This window comes from Silurus meridionalis, chromosome 8 (genome assembly GCF_014805685.1).
Source record: "Silurus meridionalis isolate SWU-2019-XX chromosome 8, ASM1480568v1, whole genome shotgun sequence".
Lineage (NCBI taxonomy): Eukaryota > Metazoa > Chordata > Actinopteri > Siluriformes > Siluridae > Silurus > Silurus meridionalis.
Window position 1 is genome coordinate 28,771,879 of NC_060891.1, and position 18,931 is coordinate 28,790,809.

Genomic DNA, 18,931 nt, shown 5'->3' on the forward strand with positions numbered 1-18,931 from the left:
TGTGTGTGTGTGTGTGTGTGTGTGTGTGTGTATATAATCCATCCCCAGGGTTGAGAACACTGCAGATCACTAGAACAATAAATAATTGATGGTGTTTGGAAGGTTAACAATGGGACACACACGTTATTTATTATACACACTTTTATACACAGTGGGTGTATGAGGAGGGGTTTAATCCATACACACCATCAAACTCAGGTTCTCTCTCACACACACACACACACACACACACACACACACACACACACACACACACACACACCCCAGCATCACTGAAAACATTGTCATTTACACCGTAGCAGAGAAATATCGGCTGTGTCTCACCTGCAGACCTGCATCAGTGTTTATCACACACTCAGAACAACAACCACAGAGTCATTCATCACATCACCTGCTAACAAGAGGAACTCTGAGCAGAACTGCAGCCTAATGTACCACACACACACACACACACCTGCCTCTTTCACACCAACTACCTGCATGTCTTCACTCACCACATCCATAAACCTCCTCCTTGGCCTTCTTCTTTTCCTCCTTCCTGGTGTCTCCATCCTCAGCATTCTCCTACTGATATACCCCATGTCCCTCCTCTGTCCAAACCATCTCAATCTCACCTCCCTCACCTTGTCTCGTCTCCAAAACGTCCTACATGCGCTGCGCTGTCCCTCTAATAAACTTATTACTTATCCTGTCCATCTCAACTGAACCCAGGACTAATCTGATCCCAAAACCTCCATGGGCATGAACGAGGACACGAAGACGTCCCACCTTCACACACACACACACGGGTCCTCCTGTACTGTAAACAATTACCCAGGGAACAGAGGGGAAAATTACAGAAGGGAATGACCATCTCTCTCTCACACACACACACACACACACACACACACACACACACACACACACACACACACACGGAAAGGACGTTGTGCTTGTGATGTGGAACAGCTTTATGAAGTAAAACTGAATAAATGGAGTGTGATGGTACAGAGGGAGTGTTTAGTGTGCGGTAATACTCATACACATACGTGCGTGTGTGTGTGTGCGCGCAGTGTGGAATAGGGGTGGGGCTAATAATTTCTCATAGTCCTACTCCTCTCTCTCTCTCTCCCTCTTTTACATAAGGAATCTGATCATCTCCCTCTGTCCCTCAGTCATCAACACTGACAGCAGGGAGATTCCCCCCCAACACACCTCCTTTAGAAAAAGTGGGCGGAGCTTGGAAGGAGAAAAAATGTAAAAAAACTGGTCCTGGATGGAGAAGAAACTGAACAAGTGATAATAGAAAAGAAAGAGAGAGAGAGAGAGAGAGAGAGAGAGAGAGAGAGAGAGAGAGAGAGAGAGAATGAAGAGAAGGTGAGAGGTGGAGTAAGAATGAAAGAGGATGAGGAGAAAAAGAAAAGTAATGAAACGGAACAAAAGGCACAGACACAGAACACAGAAAATAAAGTGAACATAAATAAAAAATAAATGAGTGGAAGAAAAGAACAGACAAAAGAAAGTAAAGAAAAATCAAATAGTTATGAGAGAGAAAGGAAAAGAAAGAACAAAAAAAATAAAGCAAAAGAGGTGGATGAGAGAACAGGGGATAGAGAGAGCGAGAAAGGAAAAAGAACAGAAGTAATTGAGATGGATGGAGAAAACGGAGAAAAGTGAGAATGAAAATATGGAAGCAAATAAATGTACCTTTCCTTTTCATTAGTCCGCTGTGTGTGTGTGTGTGTGTGTGTGTGTGTGTCTCATTTCGAGCTGCTAAGAGGTTAGTCTGAGACAGAAGGAGCGAGGATAGATAGAGAGAGAGAGAGAGAGGGGGAGAGACAGGAGAGAGAGAAAGGAGAGAGAGAGAGAGAGAGAGAGAGAGAGAGAGAGAGAGAGAGAGAGAGAGAGAGAGAGAGAGAGAGAGAGAGAGAGAGAGAGAGAGAGAGAGAGAGAGAGAGAGAGAGAGAAGAGAGAGAGAGAGGAAGGAGAGGGGAAGAGAGAGAGAGAGAGAGAGAGAGAGAGAGAGAGAGAGAGAGAGAGGAAGGAGAGGGGAAGAGAGAGAGAGAGAGAGAGAGGGGAGAGAGAAAGGAAGGAGAGAGAGAGAAAGGAAGGAGAGAGAGAGAGAGGAGAGGGGAAAGAAAAAGGGAGGAGGAGTTTTTGGAGGTGTGTGTTGCTGAAGAAGGAATTGAGGTTCGACTCACACAAAACAAACGCTGCAACGAGAGCGGAATACTGACACGGAGCGAGGGGAAGGAAAAACGAGTGAGGGAAGGAGGGAAAGGGAAGAGAAGGAGAGAGAGAATAGAGAGAGGGGAGGGACGCTGGGGACTGAGAGTGCTGTCTGTGCTGCGTAACACACAAAGAGGAAGATGCAGCTGTAGACACTATTTCTCTCTCTCTCTCTCTCTCTCTCTCTCACCATCCGTGTGTCGTTTCTGTTTCTCGGGTTCTGATGCTCGGAGCATGTGGAGCATGTTGCCTTCTCCGGCTCGTCTCACACGCCCAAGGGTAGGACTCTATAATATTTTCCATCCATCCATCCATCCATCCATCCATCGCATGTTAATTTCCATTCACATCCATCACAAAGATGTTCAAAGAAAAAGCGAAAGATGGATAGAGGGATGAAAGAAGTGAAGAAAAGAAGCGAGTAATTTATCCCGAAGTCAAAGAATTCCACGAGTGTGTGTGTGTGTTCAGAGGGGGACCCCATCACTGAAGCCTCCCTTCTATTGTTTCCCCATTCCTCCACAGCTGAGCGATTAGTGTGTGTGTGTGTGTGTGTGTGTGTGTGTGTGTGTGTGATGACACCTCTTCGCTCTCGCTAGTCGATCCGTCGCGCCGTTTCGCAACACTAACTTTCACACGCTACTGGAAAACATGACAAAGATGAACGAGGGAAAGGTGAGAAGATCGAGAAAGAGAAAATAAATGAACAAGGGAAAGAAGAATAGAGAGAAAGACAGATGGAGAGAGGGAGGAGAGAAGCAGTGAGATATTGCCTTCAGAAAGCCAAATAACAAAAGCCTCTCCATTGTCCTCCTGCGTGCACGCTCTCAAATCATCTCCCCTCATTCTCTCTCTCTCTCTCTCTCTCACTCTCATCCCTCGTTCTTTCTCTCCATCGTAGATAAGCAGCTTTCAGGATGGGCACTACGACCATCAGCATTGAGGAAGCTAAGGAGGAGAGGGAGGAGTCCATCCTGGCCCTGCTGGGCATCATCGGGACGTTCCTCAACCTCTTCGTCATCGTCTTCGTTTACATCTACACAACGCTCTGAGGAAAAGGGGAGGAGCCACACAACAAGGGGCGGGGACCGGAAATGCGGGCGTCGGTAATCCTGCAAGAGGACATGGAGGAGGTGGGCGGGGATTCGGGGAGATGACAGAGGGACGGATACGTGCGAAGAGGGCGGGGCTTACTCTACAGCCCACTTTGACATGCAAAAAAAAAAAAAAAAAAAGGGACAAACATATGGACTTTAACTGGACTGGAAATGAGTAGGCAGAGCTTCCTGTACAAAAAAGGGGCGGAGTGTAATCAGATCTTGTCCCCACTCTCTCATAGGACGGCTCCTGCGTCTGATTGGTCACGGAGGTCACATGCTCACAACGAAACGTGGATTTTTTTGCTAAAACTATCAAGCGTGAGGAAAAAATGCTTGCTCTCCATCTTATCAGATGAGAACGTTTTCGTTTCCACGGTAACGCTGAGGAATTGGAGAGTGTAAGCTCAGTGTAGAAACTTTTAGAACCCACATGATGGAAAGATGAGGAAAAAAGACAATTTCTACATGAATCTTTTCATTGGCTGGTTCACGATCCTGTTTTCTGATTGGACAAGAGGTTTATCTATTTTATGGAACACCAATGACACTTTTCAAAACCTAATTTCCATACTGCCATCCTATTGGTCGAGAAAACATCAGCCCAAATAAGAGGTGTGGCTAAAATGATGTTTTTAAAACTTGGGAATAGATAGATGAATAGATGAGGGGGCGGGGCTTAAGCGAGCTAAGCTGCAGTTCATTCCGGACGATTACCAGACTTTCATTGAGAGAACTATGTGTTACCATGGTAACAGTGATGCTGGGCATCGCCCGTGTATCGCAAAAAGCTAAAAAAAAAATGTATCTGAATTCCGGCGTTAGCGTCTCAACAAAGAACAGAGAGAAAGAAAAGAACAGAAGAGGGATATTTTTCTGTTGAAAAAAGTGAAGCGGAGCGATTGAATCAGGAGAGGGAGATAAAAGAGGATGAAGAGCTCTCAGAGAGCGAGAGAGGAACGTTCCTGAGAATGTGATATTTAACTCGTTTTCTCTCTGCCCGCTCTCCAGCTGCCAGAATGAAGAGAGAGAGAGAGAGAGAGGAGGGAATGAAAAGATAGAGTGATATGCACTCTCTCTCTCTCTCTCTGGAGTTCTCCTGCGCGCTTTCCTACACGTGAGGTTTTTTTATGTGCTACTGGAGAATCTGATCAATAAAATGGAGCATCTGTTTAGACCAGTGTGTGGATCTCTGGGTCTGAGTATGAAGTGTGTGTGTGTGCGCGCGTGTTGGTGTGTGCGTGTGTGTTTGTCTGTGTGTGCGTGTGTGTGTACATGCAGGACTGAACATGCCCCATGGTAGTGGTAATGACAGTCAGGTGAAGCAGCAGATGGAGGAGGAGGAGGAGGAGGAGGAGGAGTGATATGAGGCAGTGGTGATGCTCCACAGCGCTCAGCTTTCAGGATGAAGAGAAAAACATCGGAGAAGCGATGAGACGAACCAAAAACAGAGGAACGATTGTTTATATATAATACGAGTAAACGAGAGGAAAGAGGTATACAGAGGAGCGATTCACCTCTCATTTAAATATTAATTACATATTTATTCATATATAAATATTCATGCTAATCTTTTGATGTAATAAAATAGTATTGATTAAACAGTGGCGTTATTGAGATGTTTACATTACATGGGTCATCATTTCATCCTAAACTTTATACCTAATCAAAACATCCCAAAACATCAGTTCTTTTCCTCTGGAAAAAAAACCCCATAAAAATATACAAGCTCCTCCCACTTCCCTTTTAGTGTTCCAGTGTGAGACTTGACCCTGAACCTCTGGTACTTACAGGGTAAATCCCCTGATAGGAAAGTGGTACGGATACACACTACAGACAGGCTACAGTCACGTGACCTAGCGCTGATCGAATTTGGCCACGCCCCCTACAACAATTAAGGAACAATTAAGGTGTGTGAAGATGTGATGAGGCCTCGCCAATCTGTGTGGGATTTACAAACACACACATCACTGATCACCTGTCAATCACTTAGTAGGAGGCAGCGTCAACACTTACAGCCTGCTCGTCGCCCCCTATTGGTGGATTAACACAGTGTTCACAACAGCTCAAAGACATTCTTTACATTATAAATTCCTCAACTGAGAGACGTATTACCATCTATTTACAGACGCAGTGTGTTACCACACACACACACACACTCCTGAATGTCTAATCTCAATCCAGTCTCCACTTTTACATCTAATCACAATCATACAATACAATGGACAAAGAAATAAAGAAAAGAAGCACAAGAGCTCCCCCTGCTGGCACAAATACATTTCACATAATACCAATAGAGGGAAATAAAATGTGTGTGTGAGTGAGAGAGAATATGAGAGTCTGAGCTTGTGTGACTGTAATAGAGAACATGTGAGAGAGAGAGAGAGAGAGTATAAGAGAGAGTGTGAGAGAGAGAGTATAAGAGAGAGAGAGAGAGAGAGAGAGAGAGAGGAGGTACCGGAGTCGTTGCGCAGGTAGGAGGACATGGCTGGGATCAGACATGACTGGCTGAGGAGCTCCTGCAGGACGGAGGGCAGAGCAGCACTGTTGTGACTCCCACCATCCACCATCCCCACATCACCCGAACACACACACCCTGCAGGGTTAATGTAGCTCGCTAACACCTGCACACACACACACACACACACACACACACACACACACACACACACACACACTGAAAAACACTGCTCTCTATGTAAAAAGCTTGTACATGATTTAACACACAGGTTTGGAGTGTGTGTGTGTGTGTGTGTGTGTGTGTGTGTACCTTACCTGCAGCAGACAGGTGACATGCTCCTCCTCCAGTCTCTGTTTGTTGAGCGCCTGTTCCACATCCCAGCCTGACGCTGTAGATCCGGTACCAAACCCGGTTCCCTTCGCCCAGTACAGCTGCTGATCATCAGCACTCACCACACCGTGTCCACTGGAGACATGTGACTACACACACACGCACACACACACACACACACACACGTGAGGGGCAGTTCTGTGTGGGTGTAAGTGATGATGTTCAGGGTGGGTGGAGGTGATGTTCGGGGTCGAAGGGATGGTGATGTTCTGGGTGGGTGGAGGTGATGTTCAGGGTGGAAGTGATGGTGATGTTCTGGGTGGGTGGAGGTGATGTTCAGGGTGGAGGTGATGTTCAGGGTGGAGGTGATGTTCAGGGTGGAGGTGATGGTGATGCTCTGGGTGGGTGGAGGTGATTGTGATGTTCTGGGTGGAGGTGATGTGGAGGCTAACCTCAGAGTGGTTGGAGCTGGAGGAGGGAATGCGGGGAGCGTGGTGACTTAGAGCAGATAAACAGGCGAGGATGAGATGAACAGCTCCGATCTCCAGAGCCATGCGCCGCAGCAGCACTCCATCATCTGTGGTGAGAGGAGTGGAACTGAAGAGAGATCGCAGAACCAAGAAAGGCAGAGTGGGGAGAACATTCGCCGATGGAGACTGCAGGATGTGACCTGAGAGGGAGGAAGAAAAGAAAGAAAGTAAATAATGAAGCTCTCAGCTGTCAATCACATGCTGGGATCAAAGAAAAATAATCATTCTGATCTAGATTCTGAAGATGTCACACACACACACACACACACGTCAATCTCTCAAACACATTCTCCATGTCTGTGCTACTGCACAATCATTATGGCTGTGCGTGCGTGTGTGTGTGTGTGCGCGTGCGTGCGTGTGCGCACGCGACATACAGCAAGAGTCCACTCACTAATCACACCATCAGTTATTAGGCTGTGTGTGTGTGTGTGTGTGTGTGTGTGTGTGTGTGTGTGTGAGACCACAGATGATCCTTTTTCTCCTCGTTATTTCGGCTCGAATCCCATCAGTGCTCTGAGATCGGATGAAATTGGGTTGCTGGAGAATCGGAGTGATCTGATTATGATCACATGGACGCACGACTCCAAACCTCGTTTTCTTTTCTCGATTTGTTCCCAGGATATTTTTAATCACTACTAAAACACCTTCATTATTCCAGAATAAATAAACAGATAGGATGTATAAAGGATTTAATAGAACCTCTAATACGAGGGACAGAAGAGCACTAACGAGATAAATACTAATTGGCCCCAGCAGGGGGCGCTGAAGCACACAGAAGTGTTGTGAATTGGACGTACTTGTGGTTGTGTGTTAGTGAGTGAGTGAGTGTGTGTGTGTGTGTGTGTGTGTGTGTGTGTAAGTGTACTCACTGCCCTCCCCGTCATCAGTTACCCCCAACACCAGCCTGAGCAGGCACTGGGCGTGTTTCCTCTCCTTCAGCAGGACCTCGGCATACCCCGGCAGACGCAGGAACAGACCGAAGGCAGCCAGGGAGTGGGCGGGGATAGGGGAGGTGGTCTGGACGGACGATTTGATTGGCTGAGGCTCTGTGGCCACGCTCTCAGGTGCCTCGTACACCAGTTCACCTGACTGCTCGATGGTCACCCACTCAAACTGCTCACTGTCCTTAGGTTTCTCCTGAGAGGACGAGGCTACCACAGGAGTGCTGACCTGTATACACACACACACACACACACACACACACACACAAGTCAAGATGTGAGGGGAACCGATCAGATTTAAGTGCAGTGTATACGTAGGCGATATGAGACACAGGTGGAGCGTCTACAGGCTGATCATAGCAGTAGACTTCAGAACAATCCAACTCTCCACTAAAACCGCGCACAGCGTGTGTGTGTGTGTGTGTGTGTGTGTGTGTGTGCACGTGTGAGAGACACTGACCTGTTGTATAACGTCAGGGTAAAGCATGGGCAGTCTTTCAGCAATCAGAGCGAGACCTCCCATACCTGCAAACACCTGCAGTGGAGACTGAATGGGACTCGTCTCTAACAGAGACTCATCTATCGCTGCGTCTAGACACTCATCCACCTGAGTCATCATTTCATCCTCCACACAACTGCTGAGCATCTCACAGTGCTCTGCACACACACACACACACACACACACACACACACAGTCAAAAAGGAAAAGATCAACAGAGCGCGAAAGAGACAAATAGATCAGACAACAATGAAGAGACAGATCAGACAGATGGAGATGGACACAGACGGATCAGACCAGACAGATCAGACAGATGGAGATGGACACAGACAGATCAGACCAGACAGATCAGACAGATGGAGATGGACACAGACAGATCAGACCAGACCTTTCTCTGTGCGAAGCCGCTTGAAAGAGTCAGTTTTAGAGAGCCCCGAGTCTGAGATGACCTTTGACCCCAGTTTGACGGTGAGGTCGATGGAGCGGTAGCCTTGAGGAAGTTTGCGTTCATACAGCAAGGTCAAGAGCTGGGCCAAGGTCATCTCCCCCGGCAACGGCTGACCTGAGACACGCAGAGAGGAGTGGTGTTATAAACACCTGTAAAGCAGGGCTGTGTGTGTGTGTGTGTGTGTGTGTGTGTGTGTACCTGGCAGTAGTTTATGGTAGAGGTGGAACACGGGAACGCTGATGGTTTTACTTGACGCTTCAACTCCTGAAGATGAGGCCAGTTTATCACTGAGTACGCGTCCTCTCCGAGATGGAGGACGAGGAGGTGTGGACAGGGCACGCTTGACTGGGACTTCAGACCTGTCACACACACACACACACACACACACACACACACACACACACACACACACACACACACACACACACACACACACACACACACACACACACACACACACACACACACACAGTTAGGAAGTGAAGAACATTTAACTACCCTGTGAAGCTTTTTGGTACACTTTTAAAATTGGTTCCTCATGGGTTCTTCAGTTTCACCCAGACACGTTCTACATTCTTTAAAGGTTTAGTTTTTACTGAGTTCTTCAAGGGTTCTTTGTAACACTAAGTGTTTAGCTTAACTGTAACCATTAAAAACTTTGAAGGTTCCCCTCTGAAAGCCAACCAAAGAAGCTTCTCTTAGCATGGTTCTCCTGTAGTACCTGAAGCCACCACGACGCTGTAGTTATCCTGGAACCCATTGTCTGATTTCATCTTCTCCTTCTCCTCATGGTTCTTCTTCTCTTTGTCCTCTTTCTGCTCGTTCAGCAGCTTGGCCGTGATGCTCGGAGTGTCTGAGAGAGAACAAATAAAATGAGGGAACCTATCTAGCACAGGATCAGATTTTCGCTTAGGGGTGGAAATGGGTTCTTTAGAAGGTTCTTTGGGTTCCAAGCTTCCAAAAAATGATTGAAATAAATAAAGCTTTAATGAAGGGTTCAGGTTTCTTTGGGATATCATCTTGGAACATTACAGTTACAGGGTTCATAAAGAACCCTTTCAGGAACCTAAAAATCATCTACTCGTCACAAAGAACCCAAATACAGAAGAACCAGTGTTCAGAAATCAGAACGGTGCCAAGGTGGAAGCTAAGAACCCTGGAAGAACCCAATGCTCCAGTACACACAGTAAGAGAGAATCAGCCAGTGCAGGAGCTGAACATCAGGTGCAGGTGTGTGTGTGTGTGTGTGTACCAGAGACGCGGTCCAGAACTTCAGCCAGAGTGGTGGAAATGGGCAGATGGAGTTTGCGGAACTTGTGTCCGGCTCCGTACATGGGGTGCTGGATCACGTGACTGGTGGCGTTGATCCTCCCTTTATACAGCTGCAGAAAGATAACAGGAGAAACATCTACACTGTGCACCATAATTTACTACAGAACACACACACAAACACACACACACACACACACTGACTCCAACCCTACACCCTGCTCACTGTGTCCTGCAAAGATACTGTGTCCCCTCCAGAATGTCCCCTACAGCCCATGCGTCCAAAACACAATGTCCCATACCCCATGTCCTACAACGTCCAGCATGCATCCCACTTTAACATGTCCCATACCCCATGTCCCCTTTGTTCTGTGTCCTACAATGTCCAGCATGCATCCCTCTTAAACATTGTGTCCCCTCCAGTGTTACTCTCTCTTAACCTGTCTTTCTGTCTGTTCATCCAACAATTCGTCCACATGCTTTCTTACAGATCGTCTCTGATTGGACATCTATCAATCTATCTCTCTCTCTCTCTCTTTAATCTCTGTCCTCTCACGTGTGCGTGTGTGTATGCGTGCGCGTCAGTGCGTGTTCTTACCGGACAGGGAGACTGGAGGAAAACTGTGACCTTCTCATCCTCTAGCATAAGCTGTAGGAACAGTCTGCGTATGAACCCAGAGATGTTCCCCGACACGGGAACGTTTCCTCTCTGAGGAGCCGACTGGAACAGCTCACAGAGAACCTGCAGGAACCCACAGGAACCTCAGTTACAGCGTTTTACACCACAAACACAAAACACAAGACTTTATGCATCAAGACTGTGATGGTGTAGAATGGGGGGATTCACCAGCAGAGGGCACTGGGCAGTGAAGCAGACAGAAGCTTCTGGGGCAGACAGACAGACACACACACACCTGAGCCATGAGTCTCTGATTGCTGGGATGGCAGGAGATACACTGCAGAAAAAAAGCCACCGTTGCGTTCTCAATAGCGGTCCTCTGCTGCGTGCTTAGACTACTGCCCCGCCCCCCATGAGACGCCAGCGAATAGGATCTGGCCCCCGCAGCGTGGTGGGCGTTGGCTCCGTTGGTGGTGCCGCTGGAACTGGAATGGCACAGCAGGAAGAGCAGCGAAGTCCAGAGCGGATTGACGTCAGGTCCTCCCAGCCAGTCCTTCATTGCGTGGCTGTTCCCAACCTCGGTGAGGAACCTCAGCACCGGAGCCGCCAGATCCGGCGAGAGAGAGGGAGCCGAGGAGGTGTGGTTGTGATGGCGGCGCTCCGAGTGCCACGCGGGCATGGGGAGGTCGGCATGGGCCAGGAGCTGGCAGCAGAAGTTTGCCAGGCTGCGCACGAGCATGGCGGGAAGCCCAGAGTCAAGAAGCTGCTGGATAGCACCGGGGGACTGAGACGCCGAGGCTAACGTGGCTAGCTGGCACTCGTTGAGCGACACAGAGACGGGAGGGAGGAGTTTGGAGTCGTCGGTCAGAGAGGTGGTGCTGTTGAGCTCGTGCTGCTTCTTCCCATCATCCGTCATGGCTGGAGAGGTCAGCCCCATCCAGGACATGAGCAGGGAGAAGTAGCAGGGGTGGATGTGGCACATGGAGCACAGCAGACTGTCCACCGCCTTCTTCAGCACCATGTTGCACGGCAACGCCATCGACCAGTTAAACAGCAACCTGCAGGGGGCGCAGCCAACACTAAGTACATACAACACACAGAAATGTTCTACTCTGAACCCCAAGAAACACCATGAATGATACACGAGAGAAGGCTTGGACCTACACTACACACACTTCAGACTTCTACCTTCTCTTTATTTATTCCCAACCACAAGCTGCATAAAGACTTCAATATGGAGGTGTTGCACACTGAAGTCCATCACTAATGTGTATTTATTTTCTTTTATGCGCCATAAGGACTGGAAGTTAATTTGGTTGTATCCTGTGCAATAACAAATCTATCTGTCGAGTGTGTGTGTGTGTGTGTACGTGTACACTCACTTAAACAGCTCTCGGCTGAGCAGCGCAGGAAGATCATAGTCCACAGGAAGCTCATAACTGTGCCATAAGATGGCAGCCACGCAGTGTAGGTGTGAGGGTGAGGGCATGAGGAGGCCGTACTCGCGGGATTGGGACGCGGCCGGACCCATGATGCCCGTGGGGCAGTTCTGTTTCAGCGCTGCTACCCGAGACGAGTCGTACACCCACTGCAAAAGAGCCTGGATCCTACACACACACACACACACACACACACACAAAGGAAACATGAGCACTCCTAACTCAGTTTTACAGACTCGGTGTGTGTGTGTGTGTGTGTACGGTTCTGACCTGTCCTTGGTTCCCGGGTCCTGCGTGGTACCGAGCTGGTACAGGATGTCTATGGTGGAGTCTGAGGAGAGCCCGTTCAGCCTTCCAAACAACAGAGGACTGTTCAGATCTACCACACACACACACACACACACACACACACACACACACACACACAGTTCAGTTCGGCTTATAAATGTATAAATACCCAATATATCCTACGCACACAGAATTAGTGATTGAAAGATTGGATCATTTTAGTGACTCTTGTTCATGAAAGTCAACGAATCAATTTATCAAAAAATAAATAAAACTTTATTTTTTAATAACCAGAAGAGTCGAGAGGTAAACGACTCAATTTTGTTTCCTGTAGATAATCTACAGAGATTCATGTAGAAAAGGAATGAATCACTCTTTGAGAAGACTCATTCTTTTGAGTCACATTAAAGACTCATTCAAAATAAATTAATTGCCACTAACACAGAAACCCACAATATAGAGATCTGTGCTGCACCCCCTCTAGTGGCCATTCTATTAAATAAAGAAAATCAGTAGCGGTGCGGTGCGGTGTAGCGGCGCTGTGTGTAGTGTGTAGTGGTGCGGTGAGGTGTAGCGGTGAGTAGCAGTGCTGTGTGTAGCGGTGCGTAGCAGTGCTGTGTGTAGCGGCGCGTTGAGGTGTAGCGGCGCGTAGCAGTGCGGTGAAGCGGCGCGTAGCAGTGCGGTGAGGTGTAGCGGGGGCGTAGCAGTGCTGTGTGTAGCGGTGCGGTGAGGTGTAGCAGTGCGGTGAGGTGTAGCGGTGAGTAGCAGTGCGGTGAGGTGTAGCGGTGCTTAGCAGTGCTGTGTGTAGCGGCGCGCTGAGGTGTAGCGGTGCGTAGCAGTGCTGTGTGTAGCGGCGCGGTGAGGTGTAGCAGCGCGGTGTGGTAGCGGCGCAGTAAATAACGGGTTCTCACTGGCGAGGTCGGTGCCGGAGGCGGCGCAGTTCCGCAGAAGGATATGGATGAGCTTGAGGCCGATGCGTGTGGACTGCAGGCCGATTTTCACCAGGACGGCCTCGATGTTAGGCGAGTGCATCCCGCAGTACGGGGACATGAGCAATGCCGCGCACGTCTGCAGCAGGTTTGCCGTCTGCGCAGCTGCGCTCGCCATCATGGTCTCCAGATCAGACACGTGAGTCACGCAGTGGTGCAGCAGACGCAGCCAGCCGATACTGAGGCCGGAAAAGAGACGTATCGTTACACACACTGAAAGCTATCGGGTGGAGGAATTATAAGGACAGGTACGAGGGACAGGTACCTGGTTTTGGAGACCTGGTCCTCAGAAGGCAGGAAGGGGTTGTTGACGGTGGCTGAGGAGGTGCTGCCAAAGGCGGTGAGGCCGAGCAGTTTGATCTGAGACAGGCCAAGCGTGCTGGCGTCACGGGGGCGGTGCAGACGCACACACACGGCTGAGGCCACCTCGGCACGCACCAGCTGGATCTTAATGTAGGTGAGGCCGCTGGTGATCAGGGGCGTGGACAGGGGGAGCATGTTCACTCCATCTGCACTGATCTCCACCGACACAGAGGATGGACAGGCTGGACACAGAGCAAACATCGACAATCAATCAGGGTTTATTTCAAACACATCGCTGAATTCTGCTCTCTGATTGGTCAGATCGTGTTGATTAATTCATTCATTGACGGTAGTGTGTGTGTGTGTGTGTGTGTGTGTGTGTGTGTGTGTGTGTGTGTATGTCTCTCTCTCACTGGCAAGCGAGGCGAGGTGTGGTTGGATGTGGAGCTCTTTGAGCAGTACGGCAGCGGGGAGGTGGATGGTCAGGTCGCACCACGCCTCCTCTGGGAGGAAGATGTAGGACCAGGCAGCAGATCGAGCGCGGCGGTGAGGAGGCGTGGCCTGCAGCAGGACCTCGGCAGGCTGCGCCGTGGGACTGCTTGATGTTATGGTGCCTGATGAGGAACAAACACACACAGTACTTATACACACCACCATCATGACCAACAAAAAGTTCAACCAAAAGTAATGGCACCCCCTATTACCTTTTCATTTTCTCTGTATTTCTAAACATTCCTTTGTAATCAGCACTTACACTTACACACACACACACACACACACACACACACAGTAGGTTTTGTTACCGAGAGGGGCGAAGTTGTGCAGTCCCTCTGCGTTCTCAGGCTCAGAGGCGAGGACTCGGGCCTTCAGGCTGCCGTCTGCTGCCTTCCCTGGCCCAGAGTCCAAAAACTTCATGATGGTGGAGACCATGCTGCGTGCCGTGTTCACAATGGCCCGGGTACTCGTCACCATGTTATTACATATTAGCTGTACTCCACCTGAACACACACACGTGAGAGAAAGAGTCTCAAATCAGTCATGTTCTGTTTAATATACTACAGTAATGATTATAATGAACATCTGTGTGTGTGTGTACCCATATCATGGAAGGCTTTAAGTGCCTCACTGGTGTCCAGAACTCGGAGGATGAACCACAGTAGCGGCTCAGAGAGCTGACAGGTGGAAAGGGAACCCTGCACACAAACCACACACTGCACATTATATACACACCAGGTTACACACACACACACACACACACACACACACACACACACACACAGCAATATGGCATGTGATTTAGGACACACCCTCAGTGGTCAGTGTTTATGTGCACTATATAGGTGGTTTAGGACGTCCACGATGCTCTAGGTGTGAGCAGGTGTAGATCAGACGTAGATCAGACAGGTGTGAGCAGGTGTGGATCAGACAGGTGTGATCAGACAGGTGTGAGCAGGTGTAGATCAGACAGGTGTGAGCATGTGTGGACCAGACAGGTGTGATCAGACAGGTGTGAGCATATACGGATCAGACAGGTGTGATCAGTGTCTGAGAGCTCACCTGTCTGCCCATGTATCCACAGGCCATGTAGGTGAGGATGGGCTGCAGCATGACCTGCACTGAAGTGGCTCTCTTACTCAGCGTGGTGAGGATGGTGAACAGACCGTCACCTACAGAAATGGCGTCCAAACCACCATGGAAATTCTCATGCTTGGTCAGATGAAGTCCACTAGCACCTGGATGTGAGAGAAGAACAGAAACGTATAAATTTAACAAATAAGAACACAGAATAAAAAACACAGAATTATTAAATAAAGCATGTGGATTGGGACATGGCCATATTTGACAAGTGATGGCAATGGTATCCTGTATACTGAGTAGTGTGTGTGTGGGGATTGGGACAGGCCCATGTTAGACTAGTAATGGTGATAGTATCCTGTATACTGAGTAGTGTGTGGATTGGGACAGGCCCATGTTAGACTAGTAATGGTGATAGTATCCTGAATACTGAGTAGTGTGTGGATTGGGACAGGCCCATATTAGACCAGTAATGGTGATAGTATCCTGTATACTGAGTAGTGTGTGGATTGGGACAGGCCCATGTTAGACCAGTAATGGTTATTGTATCCTGTATACTGAGTAGTGTGTGTGGATCGGGACAGGCCCATATTGGGGTATGAGTGTACAGACCGATGATCATGGCCATGGCGCTGCTGTTGCACTGCCCCAGAGCTGAAAGGATCTGACTCATGATCTGCTGATTGGCCAGCACCAGGTCTGCCACGCCTATTGCCGGGCCCTGATTGGAGACGTGTCCCGAGGCTCCGCCCTCTATGCCACCACAACAGACTTTCTCCTCATCTGAGACGCTGTTGGAGGGCATGCGCCCGCTGTACTCCCTGTCTCCGGACAGCGGCAGGGTAACAAGAGCGTTGACGAGCTTAAGCAGGTCGAACATCAGCTGGTCTCGTGTGGTCTCTCCGCACGCCGCCTTGGCATCTCCAGGGCGAATGATGTTAGCGAAAAGGCCACCAAAACAGGCACGGGCACACACAGAGCCGTCAGAGCCACTCCGAGACACCACCTTCTCTGAGCAGGTGATGTAGTGATGGACCAGGAACGTGATGGACTCGATCACAGCTGTGATAGTGGTAACCGACACAACTTCAAAATTCTGCTCCAGCGTGAACTCCAAAAGCTTGACTTGAGCGTCCAACGGGCCCTGTCCTGAATGGAACGGACCGCTGTGGAGGAATGGTACGAGAAAAAGTTTATAATCAGATCAGAAGGTAAGTAACAAGTCAGCCAGCCATCCCTGGTCAGGCGGTGATGACTGGTCAATCAGCTACCCCCACTTCAGATCGCGACTCGAGTCAGTCAGCTACCAAACATCAGACAGCCACCCCAGGGCAGACAGCCACCCTAGGGCAGACAGCCACCCTAGGGCAGACAGCCACCCCCCAGGTCAGACAGCCACCCCCCAGGTCAGACGTTCCCCAGGTTAGTCGACAACCTCACGTCAGACAGTAAGTCCAGGTCAGACAGCCACCCCCCGGTCAGACAGAGACCTCACGTCAGACGGCCACCCCAGCTCAGTCAGATTACTCAGTACGTTATCACATAGGTGTTTACTTAGTAACTCAGTGGGTCGGTAAAGCAGAAACACTCAGGTGTTTGATCAGTAGTTCAGTACCATCCTTCAAATAATGAAATAAAGAAACTGCATCAGAACTGTCAGGCTGAAAACAGACATGGAACCCGATGGAAAAGAAAGAGAAGGAGTGTGTACCGCTCGGTCGAGAGGATGTGCACTAGCTTGAGCAGGAACTCGCTGAACATCTGAGGGCAGGTGGAGGACAGGTGGACCTGTAACCGGGTCAGAAACTCCTGCATGGCTTGTGTCGCAGTCGGACCCACCTGTGCAGACAAACAGCAAGTCCACTTTTATAACAAACAGGAGTAGAGGAGGGAGAGTGTGTGTGTGTGTGTGTGTGTGTGTGTGTGTGCACCTATACCTGAGAGCTGTGCTGACTTGTCCCGTGGGGGTTACTGCCTGACAGGAAACGCACCAGCACATGCACCAGCATGGGGTCCGACACCATCTGCTGAGCCGTGCTCTCATGGACTACTATACTACTGTTAGAGGCTGAAACACACACACACACACACACACACACACACACACACACACACACACACAAACAAAACTATCAGCAGTCTGTGCAGGTTATAATACAGTGATGTACACGGTACATTTACAGCATGTAGCAGACGTCTGTGTCCAGAGCAACCTACAGAAGTGCTTTCAGTCTCTATTAATGAATAAATCTACACTGGTACACTGGATTACAAACATAGTTACTTACAAACATTACCTACTGCCCCAATGCACAGTGTGGGGTTCAGGGAACAACTGTCTGAATGTATTGGCACCCCCATGGTTTTTCCCCCATGTGGTAAAGTGAATAGGGGAAGGGGAAATAAATACACAAAAATAAAATGCTCCAATAGAATACACTCTTTAAACCAGGGGTCCCTATAATACAGCTCCCACATTTGGAACGACCCTCTAAACAATGCCAAAAATATAGGTTTTACTCATCAACTGTTTTTGATTTTAAAAAAGGGTTGCTTTTACTAATAAATGTAGTTATTAATTGGGGTCGAGGCACCGATAGTTGATCACTGGAACTATTGGCTCTCTGCAAAAATCCATACCATAGTTTTTCTGGCTTTCAGTCTGCTGTCACTACAAGAGCGGCCTCTAGAGGCCAATCACTGACACCACATACTGTTTGTTTGTCCATGCGACACTGCGCATTTATAATGTGGCCCTCACAGAAAAAAGTTTGGAGGCCCCTGGTGTTAAGTATATAATAATAAATGATGAAATAATGTAAGTGAACTCACCGCTGGCCGGCATGTTGGTCATGAGCGTGAGGCTGTGTAGCACCAAACACCAGGTACGCAAAGAAGTGTTGGGATACCAGGCCAGAACGGAGAGAAAACTACTGATCGAAGCTGTGAGGAAACACACACACTTCAGAATGCATCAATTCTTTCTTCATACTAGGCAGGTATTATATAAGAATAAACTGTAACAGTGCTGAACGTCAGTGAGGTGACTTCTGACCTTGGTTAAGGGGGATTGTGGGAACTCGGCTGGAGTTAAACAGGAAGATGTCAGAGCCGCTTTCCTCCGAGCCGGAAGAAGAATTTAGACTGAGTGTGAGCCACAGCTGGAGCAGAGACTCTAACTACACACACACACACACACACACACACACACACACACACACACACACACACACATTAAAACACACTCCTGCTAAAAAGCTGCAGTTCTGTATAAAAACACTAGGTGTCAGCAGGGCACAAAAACAAATGTACAATTGTGTGTGTGTGTGTGTGTGTGTGTGTACCTGTACATGGTGGACCTGGAGCATGGAAAAGAGTTTGTTAAAGCAAGCACTCAGCATTGGGATGGAGGAAGGCTGAAGCATTACACTGCCACCAGGGGGGGAACCTTGCAGCCCCCGCAGCAGAGCATCATCAGTCCCGTTAGCGGCCTGAGAGCCTGACGAGATCAGACATGTAATCATTAATTTAACAAAAGTACACAAATTCACATCAAAGGGAATCTTGTGCATGTTGATATAAAAACAATAGGGACGATAAAATCCAGAATCCCATCAGTGCACTGACATGGACTTGAACCATGTGAAGCATCGATTTAAAAAGTGTGCATCAGATACAAGATGGTGTTTATTATCACAATGCATCGTTTTTAACATATTTGAGTTGGTAAATCAATATTTATTTATATACACAGTTATTAGTAATTTTTGTACTTGTTACTTTTATTATAATGAAAGTGAGCAATAATTTTAAACAATATTTTCCATGTAGATGGATTTCTCATCTCTGAACTGCTGCTACGTGAATATGACGAATCGCAAGATTACGGATATATAATAAAAAATCAAAATAAAATTGTGACAATTATTTTA

At 48.4% G+C, this 18,931-nt stretch overlaps 1 protein-coding gene across 1 annotated transcript in view; it reads right to left on the reverse strand.

The window, feature by feature from the left end:
* Window positions 1–18,931, reverse strand: part of birc6 (baculoviral IAP repeat containing 6) — an 83,131-nt gene that overhangs the window by 18,444 nt on the left and 45,756 nt on the right. Inside the window, 26 exon segments of the mRNA XM_046855349.1 lie at window positions 5,764–5,929; window positions 6,081–6,245; window positions 6,549–6,766; window positions 7,499–7,799; window positions 8,031–8,227; window positions 8,458–8,631; window positions 8,716–8,862; window positions 8,865–8,876; window positions 9,239–9,370; window positions 9,770–9,899; window positions 10,385–10,528; window positions 10,701–11,463; window positions 11,788–12,012; window positions 12,115–12,223; window positions 13,044–13,300; window positions 13,387–13,666; window positions 13,838–14,038; window positions 14,228–14,422; window positions 14,521–14,617; window positions 14,982–15,157; window positions 15,612–16,165; window positions 16,711–16,838; window positions 16,937–17,067; window positions 17,832–17,942; window positions 18,055–18,178; window positions 18,344–18,498. Coding sequence (XP_046711305.1) covers window positions 5,764–5,929; window positions 6,081–6,245; window positions 6,549–6,766; window positions 7,499–7,799; window positions 8,031–8,227; window positions 8,458–8,631; window positions 8,716–8,862; window positions 8,865–8,876; window positions 9,239–9,370; window positions 9,770–9,899; window positions 10,385–10,528; window positions 10,701–11,463; window positions 11,788–12,012; window positions 12,115–12,223; window positions 13,044–13,300; window positions 13,387–13,666; window positions 13,838–14,038; window positions 14,228–14,422; window positions 14,521–14,617; window positions 14,982–15,157; window positions 15,612–16,165; window positions 16,711–16,838; window positions 16,937–17,067; window positions 17,832–17,942; window positions 18,055–18,178; window positions 18,344–18,498 — 5,292 coding nt within the window.